Source organism: Tupaia chinensis, unplaced genomic scaffold (assembly GCF_000334495.1).
Source record: "Tupaia chinensis unplaced genomic scaffold, TupChi_1.0 Scaffold000532_1, whole genome shotgun sequence".
Classification (NCBI taxonomy): domain Eukaryota; kingdom Metazoa; phylum Chordata; class Mammalia; order Scandentia; family Tupaiidae; genus Tupaia; species Tupaia belangeri.
The window spans coordinates 9,185,417-9,210,075 of NW_006160045.1; the positions used below are offsets into that span (position 1 = coordinate 9,185,417).

The following is a 24,659-nucleotide window of genomic DNA, read 5'->3' on the forward strand; positions in this document are numbered from 1 at the left end:
GCGTGCGTGCCCAAGATCCCAAGAGGAGAATGGAGGAGAAGGGATTGCAGTGTAGCCATCCCCACTGGGGGGTGATTTCTCACTTTCTATCTCTCTGTCTGTCTCTGTCTGGCGAGCACATGCGCCCTATAGCAAAAAAAACTCTCCGAAAAAAATAAATAAATAAAAAATAAAAATAAATAAATCTTAAATTGCAAAATGTATTATTCACTTTTAACCAAAAATCTCTGTTTATGCCTTTCAAAGAACATTTACCTTATTAATCTCAGTGTCTGTTTTTACTTCTGACTTTGGAACAGAAATAGCATGCAAATTTGAATTAGTTTCAAATTCTTCACAATCATTTTTTTTCTTTTCAGTAGGAAAAAGGTCTTCTTTGAATGTTCTAGATTAAGACATGTGAAAAAAATCTTAATAAGTTGAATATCTCATTAATATTATATATATGTATATGTTATATGTGTGTGTGCACACGTGTGTGTATACATACAACTCCTACAACTCAACAACAAAACACAAACAACCCAATTAAAAAATTGACAAAGGACTTCACTAGATCTTTCTTCAGGGAATATATGCAAATAGCAAAGAAGTGAAAGAAAAGATGCTAACATTACTAAACCTTATGGAAATACAAATCAAAACCACAATGAGATATCACCTCATATCTACTAGAATGGCTTATAGTTAAAAAAAAATGAAAAAATGAAAAAAAACAGGTATAAATCTTCATGCCCTTGGATTAGGCAATAATTTCTTTTTTTTTTCTTTCTAGATATTTTTGTTATAAGGTGCGTGTGCTTGCTGGAGAGACAAAAAGAGACAGAATGTGAGAAATCAGTCCCTATGGGGAATGGCCACGCCACAATCCCTTTTCTTCCATTCTCCTCTCAGGATTTTGGGCACACACACACATGCACTCGACAAGAGTTTTAAGTCTCCAGGTCTGGGGCTCGAACCACAGTTGACTGTGCGCGAGTCCAGGGACATAACCATTATGCCATTTGCTGGTCTTGGATTGGGCAATGATTTCTTAGATACACATGAGGCACAATCAATCAAAGAAAATATTTGGACTTCATAAGGATTATAAACTTTGTGCTTCAAGGAATACTAACGTGAAATCAAAGACTCACAGAATCCAAATATTTTAGAAATTCCTACAACTCAATGATCAAAAGATAAATAACACAATTTAAAAATGGACAAAGAGTTTGAACAAACATTTCCCCAAAGATGATATACAAATGGCCAATAAGCACATGAAAAGATCTCAATATCAGCAGTCACTAAGAAAATACAAATAAAAGGACCAGCAGATGGTATAGTGGTTATGTTACATGACTCCCACATAACTGACTGCAGTTTGAGTCCTGGACCCGGTGGCTTAAAACTCACGCCGTGCGCATGTGTGTGCATGCCCAAAATCCCGAGAGGAGAATGGAAGAGAAGGGATTGCAGTGTGCTCATCCCCCCTGGGGGTAATTTCTTGCTTTCTCTCTCTCTGTCTATCTCTGTCTCTCCTGTGAGCACACATGCCCTATCACAAAAATCTCTCTTAAAAAAAAATACAAATCAATATTGTTAGGCCGTCAATGGGAATAGATTCAATAATAGTAACTACTACTTACAAGGTATTTACTCTGTTTATTTTCAATGCCATGGTTGCTATCACCACTTTATAAGGAAGGAAACTGAAGTCTAAAAAAAAATGCATTTAGCTTCTGGTCTGTTAATAGTTAACCAAAGTCAAACAACTAGCCAGATACAAAACAGTGATTAGAACCCAGGTAGTCTGACTAAGCAAAAAATGTACTTGAGCTACTACCTATGTATTCCTCCTATAATGTAAAAGATGTATAATTATGATTATAACTTTCTTTTACAAGTCAAAAAAGTGTGAGTCACCTGATGAGGTTTTCATTTATTTTTTCTATTGAGAATGGCATTTCAGCAGAATTATTAAATGATTCCAAAAGTAGCGTGACTGCACTGTTCATAAGTTGACGGATGAGTTCCTGAAATATGTAGTCAACCAGTGTCAGAAATCTGAAAATTGTTTCTAATAGACGTCGATATTTAGGCAACTTGAAATGCACTATGTCATCAGAAGAGAGTTTTGACTCAAAATACTCCTTAATTTCTTCCTTTTCTGCAACCTACAATATGATGAACAATTGAGGAGCAAATGATGATTTCTTGTGTTAAATAAAGCATAGTTTCTAGTTTATAGTATTTTAATAGCCTAATAATAATTGGGACTAAACTATATTAAAACCTTTATTAAAACTTGATGCTTACACTGTATTTAAAAATCAGACAGAAAAAAAAATACATGTTCTGACGCCTATGAAGTTTGTTGTCTCACTTATAAGAGACTTAAGTTTAAGAAGTCAAATAAGGAAGCCTGCACTAACGAGTATCTGTGTTTCTATATAGAGGGACTCTCCTTGAACGTTGAGTGTTGCCAATGGGGAAGAGTCAAGTCCAAATGTAAGGTTTTCTAAAACCACCAGTCCAGTGCTGCTTCTACTATCCTAGGCTATCACAGTTTGACTTTTTCAACACACACATGCTACATAAGAAATGGAAAAAGATAAGTTTATACAATTAAAGTTCATCATCAGATTGTGCTTGGGGAAGCAGGGGAACTATCAGGGATAAGATAAGGAATGAGAGGCTATCATCCACATAAAAGAGCTGCACTTCATCTTCTGGTCAGGAATGAAAGTTATGACATCATCGCTTTCCAGTAGCTATACAAAGTTCAGTTCAGAGAACTCATATATGAAAAATGCTTGAGGGAGACCTCGTCCATCCATTGCTCTAGAGAGCCTCAAATATCCAGGTGGGTTTGGTTAAACCAGAGGAGACAGCAAGTCCATAATTAAATGATACTGCATCATTGTTTTAACTGCATTGTCTTTCCCAATACAGGAAAGCTACACAAAACAGCCCTGTGAAATGAGTAACAGCATATAGGATAAATATGTTTCAAAGACATGGTTCGTAATACTATTGAGTTTCCTTTAAAGTAAGTCCTTAGTGAGGCTTTATTTCATCTAGTTACATTTCTCCTGAGCAATGGATTTTCTTTATTTTATGAATGCTATGTACTTTGTAACTAGTCACAGTTCCCGTGTGTGCCAGTTCAAGTAGGATTTTAAAGCATCTTAAAGCTGCATATGTGAACATATATTTTGAGTCATCAGAAAAGTCATGAAACTTATTTTTCTGTTTTTCTGTGAAAAAATGTGTCCTGACTGTTTAAGCAACCCAATATATATTCATTCACACACACACACACACACACACACACACTTCTTTGCATTTTATACAGCACCTGGAAAAATTCTTGTATATTGTAGAAACTCAGCGTTAGTTAGTTGGTTAATTAACAACCTTTGTCCTGCTACCTACCAATTGTCAATGTTTTTTCCCGGGATGCAATTTGGAATAATTGTTTCAGTGTGCGTAGCAACTTTGATAAACAGAGAGGATATAACTAAATAATTACCTTTAAAATTGTATTTTTTATCTCTAAAATTGCTTCGTTTCTGATATTCTCAAATTGTTTCAGTGCCTGAGTAACTTGCTGTAATTGTTCATCACAAAATTCATCCAGAGAATATGTTCGAGAACTATCCAGCTAATTCAACGATAATAAATGTTGGGCATTAGAAAGTCAAATTCATTTACAGGCAAATAAAAGATAAAATACTTAGTTACCTTTTCATGTCATAAAGGAGAATGTATTTTACTATGTTCTTTATATACTATGTCTCATATGTTCTTCAAATTTAAAATCTCAAAGTTAAGAGACCAGCAGATGGTGTAATGGTTACATCACTTGACTCCCATGTAGTCAACTGTGTTTCAAGTCCCAGACCTGGTGGCTTAAAACTCATGTGGGCACATATATATGTGTGCCCAAAGTTCCAAGAGGAGAATAGAGAAGAATGGATTGTGGCATGGCCATCTCCCCTGCGGATGTTTGTGTGTGTGGGGGGGGGGGATGATTTTTCTCTTTCTATCTCTCTTTTTCTCTCCGTGTCTCCAGTGAGCACACACGCCCTGTAGCAAAAATCTCTCTCAAAACAAACAAACCAAAAAACTCAAAGTTAAATCTAACTGAAGAGTGACAGAACAGAAAAAATACATGTTATTTTAAATTATAACTAAAATTAAGGCAAAGGAGAAAAATTTAAGAGTTGAGGCAATTCCGAAATGACACTGAGGGACTCACCAATCCCAGGAATTACTTTGACATTTGAAGTCCCAATTACTTGTAAAAACTTAAAAATATGCACATGAATTGCAGGATAATTTTAATTGTGTCAAAATTTTAAAAACCCAAATAAATTAAATTTTACTCAAAATTAATTCAGTACCTAACAGGTAGCTATCTCTATCAATTATGCTATGAATTATTATCTTGGTAATACAGAAACAGAATGCTTCACCCACTCATACACTCCATCATTCTTCCTCCTTTCAGTATTTTCTTATTTTTCCTACACCATATTAACTTTCTTAACAAGATGCATTTTTATCCACACACATGCAGACTTCTTTATCCCCAGTTATAAAATAGTAATTGGTACATGTAATGTTTCCCATAACGAAAAGAAAAAAAAAAAAAGATCGAAAAGTACTTCTCTACATTTAAAATTTTGGATTTACTCTGAGTTTCCCCTCTTTTTATCCTGTATCTGACTATCAGGTACTCGTTTTCCCAGTAAACTATTTCTCAGAAACTCCTTTCCTTTCTGGTCTCACGGCCAATATCCTCATGGAAGTTTCTATTGCTTATTCTTGCAATTTTCCAGTACTGTTGTGAGCCCTTTAGTTTCTCATTTCCAAATTTTCCCACAAACCACTGTCACAGCAGTTTTCCTGAAACTGCCTGTTCAGAGATTTTCAATAGCTCTTCTTCAAGAGTAGTTCTCAACATTTATCCAGCACAAGAATTACCAGAGGAACTTGTTAAAAGGTAGATTAAAAGGCTGGCCCCATAGCATTGTGGTTAAGGGACAGATCCCACACAGCCTACCATGCTTTGAATCCCAGCCCTGGCAACAGAAAAACAAACTAGTCATGTAGGTGTGTGTGCTCCCAATCCCAACCGGATGGAAAAATGGAAGAGTTGTGGTGTAGCCACACTCCATCGCAGGGTACCTTCTCCCTTTCTCTCTCTCTTTGTTAATCTCTGTCTCTCTCTGGCAAGTGTATGCACCCTCTGGCAATTAAGGGGGAAAAAAGAAAAGTAGATTACTATTACCACAGACTGCCCATTCCTCCAAGAGGAATGGAATACATATCTATATTTTTATTAAGCACTCAAAATACTGCCCTCGGTAACTTCACTCTTCAATTTGAAACATGATCCAAAGTCTCAACCACACCTGATTTGTGAAGTTAGATAAATGACAATCTCTCTAGCACTAAGTGTTGTCATTTGAAACCGAAAGTTTGGACAAAATGATTCACATACATTCTTTACCTTCTAGTTCTAGAAAGTTCACCATTTTTAAAGGTGTGCTTTCATCCTAGTGGAGTACTCACAACCACCATTAATAGCATTAACTTCTGAACAAGCACAAACCTTTATGTTCATAACTTTGCTTCATTGTCCTTGTAAGGAATGGGCTGACCGAACGAGAAATAGAAATGTGGAGTCTTTATCGGGAACGCTCCCAGGCGAGGTTCGCTGGTCCTACGGGGGTGTGGGGGCTGTGGGGGGGTGGAGGGGGAGTGGGACTGGGGGCAGAGAAGTTGTGTCCTAGGGAGGAGTTTAGTGATTTTTATGAGTATAGGGAGAGGGAGTGTCTTAGAGGTAGAAACAGTCCAAGTATGGTAATGGGTTAGGGGGAGAGCAGAGTACTGTGCCACATAGGGTCTGGTGCCATGTGCAGAGTAAAGCGCATGTGCTACATCCGGGTTAGATCCGAGTGCAGCACAGGTCTGATGACAGACTAGATCCAGGTTGCATCAGCCGACTGTGACATGGCATCCCACCCCTACATCCAAGCTGCCCGGGCCTCCGGCCTAACAGTCCTTACTTCCTCCTTGTCAGTCTTCACTGGCATCTGCATCATCCCCCAGCTATGTATAGCCTTCCAGTTCTAACACACAACTGGCCACCTTCTGAGTCCTAACTTCAGGCTCCAATCTTCTTGCGACGGATCTCTGTTCTCCCTTCACCCGAGTCTGCCTTTTCCACAGACATTCTCAGGAACTCCCATTCTTGCAAACTGTCTTGGAAACAACTTTCTCTAGGAATGCCTCTGCCCTGTGAACAAGTTCAGATCCGACTTCTTCCTTATCCTATAATTCTTGGCCTAACGGTCATGAACTTAACTTTCAATAAACAGATACTGATAAGGCCCTTCCTTTCTGACTATTCAAACAGTCATAACATGAAGCTAATTTCAAGTATGGTGAACCTCTGAATTTTTGTGATGTGACTGTTTTACAAGTATTATTTGCCAATAAACATTCCTTGCCTTTAGTTTGCTCATTTCTTAGCTGGAATAATTACCAAAACAAAGGGCCTTACTTTGAATTTGTTATAATTTTTATATGTAAAGGATTATTTCTTTCAATTAATTATAAACAGATTGAAAATACGCTTTGGTTTTACTTTGTAGTCATCCTCTTTGCACAGCACTCTCATATTACAGATAATTAATAAGTACTTACATATTGTCTGGAAAACTGTATTCTCTTCCTGTTTATGTTCTGGGAGGAAGATGATGTGGCCTAAAGTTTCCAAGAGTGAATCCTGATGTTTCCTCTTTGTCACTGGTTAGCAATACCATCCAGTGGTATCTGAAGCACAGACTTCAGAGATATTGTGAAGTCTACTCTGCCCTCCCATTCATCTTTATGTTGTTTTTTGTTGTTGTTTTGTTTTGCTATAGGGAATATGCACTCACCAGAGAGAGAGACAGAAATCGGGGTGGAGGGCTAGGGTGAGAAATCACCCCTCAAGAGAGGGATGGCCACATTGCAATCCCTTCTCCTCCATTCTCTCATCAGGATTTTGGGCATATGTGGACATGCATCTGGCATATTTTTCAAGCCTCCAGGTCCAGGACTCAAACTGTGCAGTCATGGGATACAACCACCTTAACCACCACACCATTAACTGACCCCCGTTGAGTGAATTGATAAATTCTATCACCTAGCTATTTATAAAACAATCTAATATGATAGCTGCCCGACCTACTTATTTCTTCATGAAAATCATATTAAAAAATACTCCTCTAAGAAATAGATCTTACTTATGTCAAATTTAATCATTTTGAAACACTAATATACTCAATATAAACTATACAAAATGCACTTCCTCTGTAGTGGTTAACTCATTAACTAGTTATTTTGTTTACTAACTCAAAGAATATTTATTGAGCATCTACTACATGTACCAATCACTACAATAATTAGTTCTAAATAGAAGATGTTGATTGATAGGCACTGATCTTAATACCTGTATATAGTCAGCACAATGTTTTACCTGATTGCCAGATTTATAACTTGTCCAATCCCCTTCATTATTCCTCTAAGTCTAGATGACTCTATCAGTTTTACTTTTCAGTATCTCACTCATACATTAAGTGAAATAAACACTGCTCTGATCCTATTCAAGTACATACCTAAGCTCTTAAAATTTATAGTTATACATACTTTAAAGAAATCTTATATATATTAAGTTAAATCAATCCACGAAGAACCTCACACTTTCTAGAATCTTGAAGCAGTATAATTCATAAATTAAAAAAACCTAAAGAATTATTTAACTTTATTTATTTATTTGACCAGAGAGGGACACACAAAGATAGAGTGAGAGAGAGAGAGTGCCACCAGGTCCAGGACTCAAACTATGATCAGCCATGTGGGAATCCAGCACCCTTAACTACTACATCATCTGCTGCCCCCAAACTCATAAATTTAATAAAACCCTCTGAGTTGCAATTTACAATTTCTTGATATGCTGTACTGAGGGAAGAAAAGCTGGTAACTATTAGATATGTAATAGGGATAATTGAATATTTATAAATAATATTACACATTTAGAGATACATCTAAAAATAAAGAGTCTTACAGACTTACGTTAGGTATCAGGAAGAAATCCTTTATGTCATGAACTATTAAAATTGACTGCCAAGGAAATTGTATTCTTTGTAGCTATTTTAGAATACTAACTTATCTGGGACCAGCAGTTAGCATAATGGCTATGTCACTGGACTACTATGTAGTCGACCACTGTTCAAGCGCCCGACCTGGTGGCTTAAAACTTATACCGGGCCTGTGTGCGTGCCCAAGATCCCGAGAGGAGAATGGAGGAGAAGGAATTGTGGCATGGCCATCCCCCCGGGGGGGGTGATTTCTCACTTTCTGTCTTTCTGTCTCTCTCTGTCTTTGCGTCTCTCTCTGTCTTTCTATCTCTTTCCATCGAGTGTACATGCCCTATAGCAAAAAACCTCTCCAATAATAATAATAATAATAACTTACCCATAGAGATGTTTTACTCAAGTATCTAAAAGTCCATATTTATTTTTTTCAAACCCTTTTTTTTTTTTGCCAGTACTAGCTTATAATAGTATACCTCTACCCACCTTTACAAGGCATATGGCAGATGGGTTATCTTCATGTCCATTATAATTTGTAAGATTAATTGCATCTTCACAAAGTCCTTTTATATAAAACAAACAGGCTTGAAAATACTCATTAGCCCAAAATAGATGGCGTTGCAAAAGTGACCTGAAAGTTTATAATTTTCCAGACTTATCTTTTATTCATAATAAATGAAATTAACTTAGAGATAAAAAGTATAATTTAGTTCATATGCCTATAATTAAAATGTGCTACATTTACCATGTTTTAAATGGTAAATATTAGTAATCGATAAGGGGTGTGTTTGGCTGATAGTGTAGACCAGGTTTTGCATACTGGGTATGTTGAGTAGGATAAGAATAGAATATCATGGAATGCTACCGGGCAATAGGAAGCCTCTATTGGTACATGCGACAATCTGATAACTCTCTAGAAAGTTAGGTTAAGTGAAAAGTCAGTCCCAGAGGTGACATACATGGAAAAAGTTCATGGAAAATACATGTCCAGGAAAAACTATATAGAGATTTCAAATTTTTTTGTACCTAAATAAATTTGTACTTTAATTCCTTTTTTTTTTTTTCCTTTTAGGTTTTTGCCATAGGGCCTGTGCACTCACCAGAGAAAGGCAGAGAGAGGGAAAGTGAGAAGTCACCCACTAGGGGGATGGCCATGCTCTCCAATCCCTTCTCCTCCAGTCTCCTTTTGGGATTTTGGGTATGAACATACATGTGCCTGGCATGATTTTTGAGACACCAAGTCTGGGACTTAAACCATGATCAGTCATGTGGGAGTCCAGCACCTTTAAACACCATGCCACCTGCTGAGGCCTTTAATTACACTTTTTGCTAAGTTTTTTTTTTTTTTTTTTTTTTTGCTGTAGGCACATGCTCTAACAGCAGAGAGGTGGAGACAGAGAGGGAAAATGATGAATCACCCCCACATGGAATGGCCACATTATGACTCCTCCTCCTTTATTTTTCTCTCAGGTTTTTGGGCATGTGTGTGTGTGCATGCCAAAAAAATCCTTGGAGGGGAATGAGGAAAAGGGATTGTGGTATGGTTATTTCCTCTGAGGGGAGATTTCTCACTTTCTCATTCACTGTCTTTGTCTTTCTCCAGCAAGTGCACACATGCTATGGCAAAAATTTTTTAAAAATTATAAAAACACTTTATTGAGGTATGATTATCATATTTTAAAAGCTATATGTATTCAATATACACAGTATAATGCATTATGGAGATATATATGCATCTGTGAATCATCTTCACAATCCATGCTATAAACATCTGTTACCTCAAAAAGTTTCTTTCCCTCTTCTTTATTTACCTATTATCATTATTAGTGATAAGAGCATTCATTTTTTGTTTTGTTTCTTTTTAATTTTCTAGAGGGATGGGTGCTTGCTGGAGACAGAGGAGAGAGAGCAAGAGAGGGAGAGAAAGTGAGAAAGACACCTCCCATGGGGGATAGCCAAGCTACAACCCCTTCTCCTCCACTTTTCCTTTTAGGATTTTGGGCACACATGCATATGCATCTAGTGAGTCTCTCAAGTTTTTAGGAAAAACTGAGTCCAGGACTCAAACTGTGAGATCAGCCAAGTGGGATCCAGCTACCCCAACTACCACACCACAGCTTGGCCTGTTAGAGCATTCTTGAAAAGACAGTCACAGAAATGGCAAAGAGACTAGTGCCTGCCACAGGTTAAGGAGAAAGTGGGAGTGGGAAGGAAGTAGTTATAGCTATAAAAGGCCAACACAAGGGATCCTGTATGGGAAAAAACATTCTATAGCTTGATTATATCAATGTCAATGTCCTGATTGTCATAAAGTATTACAGTTTGGAATGATGTTACCACCTTGGGAGAAACCAGGTAAAGTGTACATGGGATCTGTCTGTATGATTTCTTACAAATGCATCTCAATCTATAGTGATGGCAAATAAAAAGTTTAATATAAACAATAACAACCAAACACTTAGGTCCTATAAAATGGAATTAAATGTCATCTATCTTGGATGACTTAATTATTCCTCTTCTTGGAAGCAAAAAGTTAAATAAAGTGACTAAGACTTTTCACAACACTATGACCACAGAATGGTATATTGCAAAGCATAGTATTTATCTTTTTTTTTTTTATGAGAGTTTGCACACATGTGCAAGAGAGAAACACCCTCTATAGTGTTTCATCACACTGTGATCCCCTTCCCCCAGCATCCCAGTAACTCAGGATCCTGGGCACCCAGGAGCACACCTGATACATTTTCAAGCCAAAACAGAGATCCAAACCTGTGGTCAGCCATATGGATTCCAGCCTTGCAGGACAATTGTATTACTACTGGACCACAGCGACTGGGCCATAGTAGACTTTAAAAGAATAAAGCTGGACCGAATTTAACCATAACTGTAGTAGAATATGACTTTCCAATCACTGAATAAAAATAAATCATATTTGTTTGCATACTATAATTTAAAAATATAGCCTCCTTTTGAAATTTTTAGAAATATGTCATACATCAAGACTGACTTACCTGCTCTTCTCTGTCCTAATTCTTTTAACATTCAATTTCCAGGTAACAAATGCTTTATTAATTCTGAAAGAAAAAACACTTTCTTATATTCCGTATTCATAAGTCAAGTATTTATTTGGAGTAAATTTAGTGAAGACTTAATAAATTAGAAAATTCTCTAGAACCTTTTCATTCATCTTGAACTACCTAAAGTAAATACTGAACTCTGTAAATGTTCTCCCCAGCTACAACCAGAATATAAAGCAAAAGACAATGTAAATGAAAATCATTATGATGTTTATAAATTCAGGATTCACTTAGTTTCAACATTTCAATAAATAGTAAGAATTATAAAAATATATTATTTTCCTATTGATTAGCTATTTTGAAAAGAGACTTGCATTTCAAAAGAGATAAGATTTGATTTTCAGTGATAATTAAAAGGCACATTGACTAAAAAATCTTTGGATGATCTTAAGTAAACGAGATAATGTATGTCATTTTGCTGTTATTTAATACTTATGTAAAAAAGATGCATTTATAATTTTTAAAATGAAAAAAAAAAACCCTATAAGAAATAACTAAAAAGTTTCCCTGGTGATTATTCATCATCAATAATTTTCATATATGAAATAGTGCTGAGAAAGCTGTTTCTACAAAGCTCCTTCAATGTCTCTAAACAAATATTACCACCTATTTTATGCACTCGTGGGACTTGTTTAGTATTATATTACAATCTGTCCTTCCATAGACTTGGCATCTTGAGGAAAACAACCTCTTTTTTAAAAAATCTTGCTTCTGGTACCCTTCTCCATTCTCTCCTTTCAGGATTTTGGTCATGCACTCAGCAGGAGTAATTTGAGCAATTTGCAAGTTGCTGGGTCTGCGACTCAAATTGCACAGTAGGCCAGGTGAGTTCAAGAGCTGCCATACCACCAGCTGGTCCCAACTACTCTTATATCAACACCGAGATGTTTACTTGTTTGTAAAGCGAGCTTTCTTATGTAGCTGGTAAGAACCAGTGGAGAAGGAAAATGGCAGAGATGGGGTATCCAAGAAGCCAATCCTGCAGTTGATCTTAGTGATGGTATGGGCTAATTTTAGAAGACTGAAGAGGCTTGAGCCATTCAACCATTTCAAAGAGAATCGTATAATGTCCAAAGAGGCACAGGGGCCTTGGAAATCGGAATTGCTTCTAGTAACTTAACCTTAAGTCAGGCTCCAAAGAGGATTGCAAATAAATTCTTATTCCACTTTAATCCTGATCCATAGAGACAAGATCCCTCAGGATTCTAGAAGATCCCTGAAAGCCCAGATAAGAGGGAACCCAATGAGAGTGTAATGAGTCCCTCCCCTAGGTGACAGAAACAAATATGCTGAGAAGGGTCATGAGGTAAAAAGTTCATGTAATGCTTCAGTCACCCTGCACTGTACGAGGGAATCTTAAAAATTTCATTCATGTGGGACTGGACCCATCGCCTATTGGTTGGGGAAGCTGACTCCCATATAAACATATGACCGACTGTGGTTAAAATCCCAGCCCAAGCTGGGTGTGTGTGTATGTACCCCAAATCCACACAGGATAAAGAAATGGAGGAGAAGGGACTGTGGTATGATCATAGCCTAATGGGGGATGCTTTCTCCCTCTTCCTCTCTCCGTCTCTGTCTCTCTGAGGTGAGCACATATGCCCTTTGGAAATTAAAAAAGTTCATGGAAATGTATATTATGGAAAAACTGTACATGAATTTCAAAATTTTTCTGCACTGAACCATCTGGTAGCGTGGTACTTAAGGTGGCTGGTTCCCACGTGGCCAACTGTACAGTTCATCCTGACCCAGTGGCTTAGAAAACATGCCAGGCATGTGTATGTGCATGCCCCAAATCCTAAGAGGATAACAGAGGGGAAGGAATTGGGTGTGGCCATCCCTTTGAAGTGTACTCTCTTTCTCTTTCTCTTTCTCTTTCTCTTTCTCTTTCTCTTTCTCTTTCTCTTTCTCTTTCTCTCTCTCTCTCTCTCTCTCTCTCTCTCTGGTGAGTGCATGTGACCTATAGAAAAATTTTTAAAAATTCTGCACCAAAATAAGCTCTTGGTTTAATCCAATTTTTTCATGTACTTTTTGAAGTTCTCTCATGTACACGGCATCAGCAGCTTGAGACAGAAAGCGAGAAATCACCCCCCGGGGGGGGATGGCCACGCCGCAATACCTTCTCCTCCATTCTCCTCTCAGGATCTTGGGCCTACATGCACACATGCCCGGCATGAGTTTAAGCCACCAGGTCCAGGACTTGAACCATGGTCGACTACATGGGAGTTCAGCAACATAGCCATTATGCTAACTGCTAGTTCCCGGACCTGAATGATTTTTCTGTAAGAGAAATGTATGGATGCTGTGGCAGAGTTCTTAATCCTTCACTGCACGAATACTTATCTCATAGTTATTTCATCTCAACAGATAAAAGCCACTGGAGACTGAATCATGATTAAAAATAGACGAGGTCTCTATTCCCACTGCACTTACATTCCAATGGAGGGAAATAGAAAATAACTAAACAAGATCATTTCAGATAGTGTTAAGGGCCAGAAGATAACAAAACAGAAATGTAACAGATGTGAATGTGTGTGAAAAAAATTATTCAGGTCCTTACTGATGTACACTGTTTATTGTATAAAATGTAACAATTTCAAATATTACTTATCTGATTTCCTACTCCCCAGTAGATAGCAACAACAGACCACAAATAAAGAGCAGATATTAGAGAGGAAGTAAGAAAATTAAAAACTAGAGGCAAACCCTAAAAGAATAAATTAGTCTGGGACTGCTTTGTGAAGGATCCGAGTGGCAGGAATCCGGGTGTAACGTAACCGGACGTGTCGTGCCCTAGAACGCCGCTCCCAGATCCCTTCCCCTGTTTTCCTTTGTAATGTTCCATCTTCCCCCAACATTTTACATATTTACATGTTGTTTATGAGATCCTACTCGCTAGAACGTAAGTTCTTTCAGAGCAGGACAACTGTTTGCTTTATTCAGTACAGTATCTCCAGCTCTAGAATAATGACTGCTTCTTAGTGGAATCTCAATAAATATTCATTTAATGAATATATAAATAAATGCATGAAAAAAAGGTAAAATAAGGTCAGTGCAGTCTATTTAAGTTAGACTGACTATAGAATATCTTTTTAAGTAATATTTATAGAAAAACATTTAAACTAAGAGTTTTAATACTTAAATAAGTAAGCTTCTTTTATCTAAAAAAAATTATATAACACCCCAATTCAGCATAAATATGGCGTTACTGTAGTAGGAACCCAACTGTTATCTAGCCAGTTGTTCTTCCAACAGGATCAAACTACAAATAATTAGTTTATTTTCATTCATCTCACCGGAAATTGGAAAATACATTGAATTGCTGTAATGAATAGAAAAGTCGTCTTTCTGATAGCCATTCCAAAACGGGTATAAGCTCTACTTCTTCTGTACCACAACCTATTTTAGTAACCTATAAATATAAAGCATAAACACATAACTTTATTTCTTAAAAAAATATGTGCTGTTTTTAAAAAAAAATCAAGAAAGCTCATATTTGTCTCATAATTACTTTCCTTCATAATTAAGCTTTTTCTACATCTGAACCCTCAGCCACTTCATCTAAACCCAGATCTGATTTTCCTAACACACTGCTTCTGTACTTGCCATTTGGAATGTTATTTCTTGTATTCCAACAGAGAGAGGATAAGACAGACTTCCTCCTCACCCTGAGATAGTTTGCAAGTGTTGAGTCACAGGGTGTCCCTGCCCTTCTCTCTGTCTTTCTTTCTCTCTCTCATGCACATGGATACACTGTCCTTTAAAAAGACAGTCTTTTTCACATTTCCTATAAAATAGCATTTATGAAACTAATTTTAACTACAGGACCTAGTAGTCCACGGAGGTTATAATCCTGCCACCTAGATACCCTATTTTAACATTCAAAAATGACCAGCAGATGGTGTAGCGGTTACATCTCTGGACTCCCACATGGCCAAAAGTGGTTCAAGTCCTGGAGGCTTGAAACTCACTCTAAGTGCATATGTGTGCATGCCCAAGATCCCAGGAGGAGAATGAAGAAGAAAGGATTGCAGCATGCCCATCCCCTCTGGGGGGTGATTTCTCACTTTCCCTCTCCCTGTGTCTGTCTCTCCCCAGTGAGTACAACACCCTAAGGCAGAAACCTCTTTTTCAAAAAAAAAAAAAGTGACATGCCCTTTATCAAAGACTTCACTCTCTTCCCAGGAGTCTTTGTCTGCCATCTGAATGTTACCATTTTCATATATTTTTCTTTCAGAAATAAAAGTATGGCCATATCAGTACATATGTATGTATGTGTAGAGTTTTGTTTATTCACAATTGTTCCTTCCATTTTCTTTTTTTAAATTTGACACAGGACATGTGCTCTCACCAGGGAGAGACAGAGAAAGAGAGAGAGAAAGTAAGAAAACACCCTCTATGGGGGATGATCATGCTACAATCTCACCTCCTCCATTTCTCCCTCCTTTCTGGATTTTGGGCACACATGTACACGCAACTGGTGTGTTTTTTAAACAACAAGTTGAACACTCAAACAGTGTGGTCAGTCATGTGGGATCCAGCTGCCTTAACCATCACACCATCGATTGGCCCTATTTCTTCCATTTTCATTCACTATTGCATGTTAGAGAGAGTTCCATGTTTGCATGTACATATCTATTTCACACAAACATGGTCCCATCCATACATACTTAGAGATTATTTTACTTGGGAGGTTAGAGGGCAGAGGAAGGCAGAGTGATGTAGAACAGATGATCAGAACTTGTAAATGTATAATTACCGTTTGTGATAAGTATTGAAGTGCTCTATAACAGTATAGAATAGGTGGATTTCTACATCTAGCAGTGAAGTTTTTGACAAATGCACTGAGAGCATTGGCTAACAATTCCTATTATGTTAGCAATGCCTGCTGTCCAGTTTTTCCTTGAACTAAATGACACCAAATATTAATAAAGTATTTGAAAGATGAAAAAATTTCAAATTAAACCCTCAAATCTAAATCTCTACAAAAAAGAAAAAAGTCACTATTCATAACTGTCCCAAGGAGATTCTTAAACATAAACTCTTCCTCAAATGACCAGGTTTCTCTGAAATGCAAAGATACATTTAGGCATTTAAATTCTAAATTGATTATTAAAATTCTAAAAGCTGAAAACATTCATTACGTACTACCTTGGAGATAAACGAAGCGGTAACAATCCAGAATTCTCTGCAATGTCTAGCTATATGGGTAGAGACTACCTGGAGATCGTATGGATTATAAATGGCTTTAGGATTACTCCGAGGACAGCAGTATACATATTCGCCATCATCTTTCAAAGTTTCCTGAGGATAAAAAAGCAAACTTAATTAATTTGACTAAGTTAACTAAAAAAAATCAGCTAAATGGATCATTTAGTACATTGAAACAATTGTAATATAGATTCAAAGTAAGGATAATATCATTGAGGAAAGCTAACATCAAATTGTGTCCAAAGTTCAGCAACATCAATTTCATGAAAGACTTAATATATTTAACTTCCATTCTTAAACATAATGTGGTATAAAATGCTCAGGAAAGTTTATTTTTACTGATGTTATTTTTGCCTACTAATGTATGATTACTACCTCAAAGAACTTAATGACCTATCTTCTGCATATATGCCAAATTTCAGTACCTTTGTCTGCCAACACTAAAAGCCAAATTAAATTGATCATTTATTTTGATAAAGATGGCGGTTTAGTATTATAACAACAATAGTTTTTAGTTTTTAGATATTTTTGCCATAGTATTCATGTGCTCACTGGATAAAGACAGAGAGAAAAGAAAAGCAAGAAATCAACCCCCACCGGAGGATGGTCATGCCACAATCCCTTCCCCATTCTCCTCCTGGGATTTTGGGCATGCACACCCACCCATGCCTGGTGAGTTTCTCAGAATCAGTGGGTCTGGGATTCGAATCATAGAGTCAGCCATGCGGGATTCAGCACCTTAATCACCAAGCCACCTACAAGTTATTTTTTAAGTAAAAAATATTTAATAAGTATTAAGTTGTTCACAAACATGTTTACAACCATATTTTTAATCTAAATTCCAACCTCTGAGATTTAAAGGAATTAAGGTGTAATCTAATCTCCTTTGAAAGATGTACAAATTAATATTTTGATAAATTAGGTAACTTGAAAAAAAGTCGCAAATTCAGGAAATGGCAAAGTAGGGGTCTGAACCCAAGTCTGACTCCAAACCAATGCTCTGAGCTACTGGCATTACTGAGAAGTCAGCCATTTCTACAGGCAGAAAACAATGTTAAGCAAAACTTATTTACTTTTGCTTTCATTAATTAAAAAAAATCTAAAAGTATAAAGAAATTTAATGTCTTTTAAGTCTTTTCTTGATAATTTTACTGTGAAAAAACATTCAGTATTCAGTGATGACTTCAGAAGCTATTAAATTAAGAAATAGTTTCCAATTACTATAGTTTTAAATTTTATATCCGGTTTTACAGATCTTTAACTTCCCTTTTTTTTTTTTTTTTTTTTTTTTTAGGGGTTTTTGCTATAGGGCACATGCATTCGCTAGAGAGACAGAAAGCGAGAAATCACCTCCCAGGGGGATGGCCACGCTGCAATCCCTTCTCTTCCGTTCTCCTCTCAGGATCTTGGGCATGCACGCACACATGCCTGGCTTGAGTCTAAGCTATCGGTTCTGGGACTCGAACCGCAGTCGACTACATGGGAGTTCAGCAACATAGCCATTACGCTAACTGCTGGTCCCACTTTTGCCTTTCTTTTTTTGGAGAGGTTTTTCCTATAGGGCGCGTGCACTTGCCAGAAGACAGAGAGAGACAGAGACAGAAAGTGAGAAATCACCCCCCAGGAGGGATGGCCACACCACAGTCCCTTCTCCTGCATTCTCCTCTTGGGATCTTGGGCACGCACACAAACGCACCCGGCGTGAGTTTAAGCCGCCGGGTCCAGGACTCGAACCATGGTCAACTATGTGGGAGTCCAGCAACATAGTCATTATGCTAACTGCTGATCCCCACTTTTGCCTTTCTTGCCCTCATTTTTTTTTTTTTTGGAGAGGTTTTTGCTATAGGGTGCGTGGGCTCGCCAGACAGAGAGAAACAGAGAGACAGAAAGCGAGAAATCACCTCCCAGGGGGATGGCCACGCTGCAATCCCTTCTCCTCCATTCTCCTCTCAGGATCTTGGGCACGCACACAAACGCACCCGGCGTGAGTTTAAGCCGCCGGGTCCAGGACTCGAACCATGGTCAACTATGTGGGAGTCCAGCAACATAGTCGTTATGCTAACTGCTGGTCCCCCCACTTTTGCCTTTCTTAAAGAACATTTTTTTCCCTTTTTTTGCGTGTGTGATCTGTTTTACTTTTCTATTTTGGTTTCTGATATAATCTGTCCTAAAAACCTCCAAAAACAAGTTTAAGAACTGTAAATAGAAGGGAACAAATAAGCTTGGACTGATTATTTGTCCAATCAGCCTTCTGCAGCATTGGGTTCCACATCTGGGATAACAAGCAACCATGGATGCAGCCAGTCCATGCCAGTGTTATGAAGTGGGGGAAGAAGCACTCCTTCAAAGAGAGATGCTAGAGAAACTTACATGTTGGGTCGTCAGAAAAGTCATGACACATTTTGTATAGGAAAACATAGAAAAATACGTTATAACTGTTCCAAGAACTCAATGTATACTTTCCTGTTAATTTATAATGGATGCTACTACTACTTATCAGTAATCTAAATTTAAAAGATTTAAAGTATACGAGAAGATGTGTATAGATTATATGCAAATATCATGCCATTTTATATAAGGGACTTGAGCATCAGCATATTTTGGTGCCGACAGGGTCCTGGAACCAACCCCCTGAGAATACCCAGGGATGAGGGAGACTGTGTGGTGCATGGCCTTCGTTAGAGCTATTCGATTACTTGAAGCATTTTTTCTTGAAAATTATATTTCAAAACCTGGGGTTATTGGAAATTTAGTGTAGATGTATTATTCTAAATGGATCATAAAGATAGAAGCATATGTTTCAATTATTCTTTTTCCACTAAAACAAGTTTTAGTTTTTAGGTTTTTTTGAGAGAGTTTTTTTTTTTCTTTTTTTTTTTTGCTATAGAGCATGTGTGCTTGCCAGAGAGACAGAGACAAAGAGATAGAAACTAAGAAATCAACCCTAGGGGGATAGCCACACTGCAGTCCCTTCTCCTCCTGTCTCCTCTTGGGATTCTGGGCATGCACGCATGCACACGTGCCTGGTTCTGAGTTTTAAGCTGCCAGGTCTGGGACTCTGATTGTGCTGGACTATGTGGGAGACCAACAATGTAACCATTACGCCATTTGCTGGTCCGAAAACAAGTGATTTTTTTTCATATCCGGAATCCTTTCTTACCATATAAGTGAAACATATCTTATTTGAGAATCCGAGGAACCCATACACAGTATCGTGATTTGGTTTAACTACTATGCCCACTATCAGGCACCATAGCCCACACTCTATCTCATTAAACCTTCACAGCATTCTTAGGTACTGTTATCTCCATTTCAAGGTCAAAGAAACTAAGCCCAGAGAGAATAAGAACTTGCCCCAAATTACACTGTGAATATGTAGTTTCAAAACTAGGTGAGTATCTGATTCCATTGTGCATATACTTTCCTTTACATTATGCTGCCTCTGAACACTGACCAACAGACCATTTATCCTTAATGATATTCAGTCTAGAGCAGGAATCAGCAAACGATAGCCGGGCCAGGTGCCTGGTGTGAATGAAGTTTTATTGGAACAAGCCACATCCATTTGTTTAGGTATTGTCTGTCAGCGCTTCTGCACTACAAGGACAGAGTTGAGTAGCTGTAGCAGAGGTCATATGGCCTGTCATGTCTAAAGTATTTATTATCTGGCTCCTTTCAGGAAAAGTTCATTGACCCCTGGTTTGACTCGGTGGTTCTTAACTGTGTGTCAGTCACCTAGAGAGCTAAACTACAGATTGTTGCTCTCTCTGGTCCCACCTGGTTTCTGATCCAGTGGGTTTAACATACAGATGAGAATAATAAGCCCCAAGGTGATGCTGCTGCTGCTGCTTGACTGCAGACTGCACTGTGGGAATCCACCAGATCCCATTTTTAAATAGGAAGAGATGATCTTGTTCAATCCTTGATCAGATGTAATAAATGGTTCTTGTGGCAACTACCTCTGGCCATGTGACCTTGACCAAGATAAAACTTCTCTTAAGAAAGAGACAAATGAGTAAAAAGAAAATGGAAAGTATAAGGAAACAGAAATAATAGATAGAAAAATTAGGTAGCAAGAAGGAAGAGAGTGATAAGGATGGAATATAAAAGGTTATATTAGTATTTTGTTTTAAATCACAAAAAACTGATAGGCAGAAAAACCAAACAGGAGATTTGAATTTTAGGCAGATGGTTCTCCTTCCTGGGGACCCAATTAGAGAAAGGGATAAAAGAGAACAGATGCAGTTATGTTGATAAATTGGGTCGTCTGAAAAGTCAGGATGTGTTTTTCCGTTTTTCTATGCAAAAATATGTCATGACTTTTCCAATGGCCCAATATTGTAAACTTAAATTGTATATGACTTACCTATTTTCCATTCCTTAAACAAGGTGAAATGAAATAATGTCAAATATTTTTTAAGTGTTTACCATTAAACTATTATAATTTGATATTAATGTGTTGTATGATTTCATTGTAATATCTGAAATGAATTTAATAAAAATTAGCATAGTTCAAATACTGATTTTAGGGGACCAGTAGGTGGCATGGTGGTTGAGGTGCTGGACTCCCACAAGTCCCAGACCTGACAGCTTGCTTTCTCACTTTCCTTTTCTTTCTCGCTCTCTCATAAAATGTAAAAAATAATGATAATAAATAAATAATAAATATTGATTTTGTAGTAAAAAATTAAGTAAAATAGAGTAATACCTTTAGAGTAAATTTTGGAGTTGCAATCTTGGAACTATCACATTTCAAACTGTGCTGTGGTAATACAGTTTGCCAACCAAGCTTTTCTCTTAACCTAATAATATGTCTTATCACATCGTTATCTTCTGGTTCTGGTATAGAATATTAAAAAATAAAGTCCAAAATAAATACAAATTATAGACACTACTTAAGAATAATGCATAATATTTCAAATATTTTTAGGTACAGTAGAAATTTAAATGGTAATATATGGTTTACAGAAAGACAACAGAATTAGACGAGAAAGCATAGCTTAAATGCTTAAATTGTTTTATCAGAAGCTCAGAAAAAAATAAATAATACTTATCCCTTTAAAAAGATATCACAAAAGACCTCATTCCACAGATATAAAGGGAGTAAGCAAGAGAAGAGCCCAGTAGAGGCAGTAGAAGGCTACTTAATACAAGTCCAAGCTGGTGTGAAGTCAGTAAGAGTAGAGGGAAAAAAAAAGCAAGGATGACAGTGAGAGCTGGAAATATTGTTAAGGTTACTCAGCTAATAAACACTATTTCGATGATATTTTTCTTGACCTCTTAACTAGCAGCTAATGCTCCTCTCCCTGAAACAGCCTTTTCTTTTTTTTTTTTTTTTTTTAATCCTCTGTGCTGTACAAGTTGTACTACTGGCACTGAAACTCCCTTATTTTTTTTTGAAATTCTGATTTTTTAAAAAAGATTTTTGGCATATATCACATAGCTCACTGGAGAGCGACAGAGATAATGAGAGGGAAAGTGAGAATCATCCCCCAGGGAGATGGCCATGCTGCCATCCCTTCTCCATTCTCCTCCTGAGATTTAAGGCACACACATGCATGCACCTGGTGTGATTTTTCAAGCTGCCAAGTCCAAGACTCATACTGTGGTCAGCCATGTGGGAGTCCACAAACTTCTTTTTTTGATAGAACAAATCATGGCAGGAGATGATTACAGAAAGCCATGCTGGCAAAACCAGCAATCTAAGAAGTTATTTCAGACTTCTGACCCTCCAGAAATCACAAACACCATCTGAGTAAGACAATTTCTTGGATAAGGACTAAATAAGACTTGAGATTTCAATATAAAACACTGTCAGGACTAGGAGGAGGACCTGCATGACATCAAGAGTGGGTTCCTCTTTACATTTTGTACTCTGGCCACTTCACTTGTCACCCTAGTCCAGACCCTTTCAGTTGTTTAAATGAAAAGAAAGCTAGCTAACAATGAATATAAAAGAAAAAAGGGAAGGTCCTGAAAATTAGTATAAGGAGATGGCTCTGACTGTATGTCCAATAAGAGCATAAGTAACTATATTATAGACCCAATATAAAAACATACACTTATAGAAATCAAAATAGTGTGCTATTGACATACAAAACAGAGAACAAAGTCTAGAAATATAACCATGTATTAAAGAAGATCTAATAAGTGAAAAATGTTTTTCAGATTGTAAAAAGAAAAACCCTTAAGTGAATCATTTTCAAAAATAGCTTAACAAAAGTTGCTTAACCAGATTGGAGACCTGACAACCCCAGAAAGTACACACTCCTGAAAAGTTTTTGAACAAGCACAACTGTAAAACAAGTCACCCTTGAAAAATGACTTCTCAAGGTGGTAGCTGGTTACCAGCCCTTTTGTTCCTTTTCACTTCCCTGTTCTTCCCCCTCCTCAGGACATTTGTGGGCCTTTTTTGTGGGCTAGTCCTAAGCCTGTGCCTTAATACTAACACCTAGGCAAGCTCTGAGAAGATTGTACATCCCATAGTACTCAGCCAAGGAGGAACTGGGGGAGAGACTTGCACACTAGGGAATAAATTGCTTGTCGTAACCAGTTTGGGCATGACTGCCCGTTAGATACCCGATTTTGCAAGGCTGTCATTGGAATCTCACTTCCCTGTACCTCACTCTCTATGTCCATTCTTTGATATTGGATTGATGAGTGCGTTTCTCACAAAATCATTAGAAGAATGATTATTTAATAAGTAATAATGGGAAATGAAGATACATGCAAGTATAAATTACTGATGGTTTGGAGAACTTAATGTGGAAAATGAATTATAAATATTACAGAAGAAAATGTGGGAGAATGTTTCTAAACCTGGGGTATCAAAGGCTTCCTAAAAGAAAAAAAAAAAATAATCAAAGCATGTCAAAAAGAAAACAACCTAAATTTGACTTCCTCAAAACTAGTAACTTATACACAAGAAAAGTCACCATTAACAAAGTTAAAATATAATTAACAAATTGGAAGAAAATGTTTATAGCCTATAAAATAGGCTAGAGATTTTAATATTTAAAGAATTCTTATCCATCACTAAGAAATAAACATTAGGCTATAAAGATGAGTAAACCATTTACAGGAAAAGACAAATGACCAGTAGACATCTGAAAAGCATTCAACCTTATCAGAGATCAGAAAATTGCAAATTAAAACAACTATGAAAAAGCATTTCTCAGAACAAGCAGATGATGTAATGGTTATATTACTGGACTCCCACATAGTCCACTACGATTTGAGTCCTGGACCTGGTGGCTTGAAAATCAGGCTGAACTTGTTCCGGCCCAAGATTCTGAGAAGAGAATGGAGAAGGGATTGCAGCATTGCCATCCCCCAAATCGGTCTCCCAAAAAAAGCATTTCCCATCCATAAGACAGGCAAAAAATATATATAATTCAAAGTTGAAAAGTATTAACTGCTGTCAAGGGTATTCTCCTAGGAAATTTTGTAATAACATACATCAGCACACCCACTTTTTTTTTTTTTTTAGAGGTTTTTGCTATAGGGCACATGTGCTTGCCAGAAAGACAGAGACAGAGAGACAGAAAGCGAGAAGTCACCCCCCAAGGGAGATGGCCATGCTGCAATCCTTTCTCCTCCATTCTCCTCTGGGGATCTTGAGCGTGCATGCACACACAGCTGGCATGAGTTTAAGCCACCGGATCTGGGACTCAAACCACAGTTGACTACGTGGGAGTCAGCGACATAGCTATTATGCCAACTGCTGGTCCCCAGGACATCCACTTTTGAGAGTGATCTGGCAGATTTAATGGGGAAAATAATGACTTAGAAAATGAGACCAATTTAGGGCAAATAAAACAAAGAATGATTTTTCAGAATAAGTAGAAAATTTAAGGAATACAAATTCTTTAAAAAAACTAGTGTGCCCAAAACCCTGAAAGGAGAATGGAGGAGAAGGGATTGTGGCGTGGCCATCCCCCCGGGGGGTGATTTCTCGCTTTCTATCTCTCTACCTCTCTCTGTCTCTCTGGTAAGCGCACATGCCCTATAAGCAAAAATCTCTCTTAAAACAAAAACAAGAACATGGTCATTGAACAGTCCCTGTCAACTTTTTACTTTAATACTATTTTAGATTTTCAGAAAAAAAAATATATCTTAACAATTCTTTAAGCACAAAACACAAAAAACTCCATTAAAACTCCTTTTTTTTCCCCCTAAAATCAGTGTCCAACATAAGCACAGAAATCACAGAGTAATTTGAAAGGCTATAGTGTTT

At 37.3% G+C, this 24,659-nt stretch overlaps 1 protein-coding gene across 1 annotated transcript in view; it reads right to left on the bottom strand.

Annotated features, from left to right (window-relative positions):
• Positions 1–24,659, bottom strand: part of DNAH14 (dynein axonemal heavy chain 14) — a 261,709-nt gene that overhangs the window by 229,423 nt on the left and 7,627 nt on the right. The window contains 8 exon segments of the mRNA XM_027775206.1: positions 256–385; positions 1,909–2,159; positions 3,518–3,649; positions 8,622–8,766; positions 11,147–11,209; positions 14,509–14,624; positions 16,364–16,516; positions 21,132–21,262. Coding sequence (XP_027631007.1) covers positions 256–385; positions 1,909–2,159; positions 3,518–3,649; positions 8,622–8,766; positions 11,147–11,209; positions 14,509–14,624; positions 16,364–16,516; positions 21,132–21,262 — 1,121 coding nt within the window.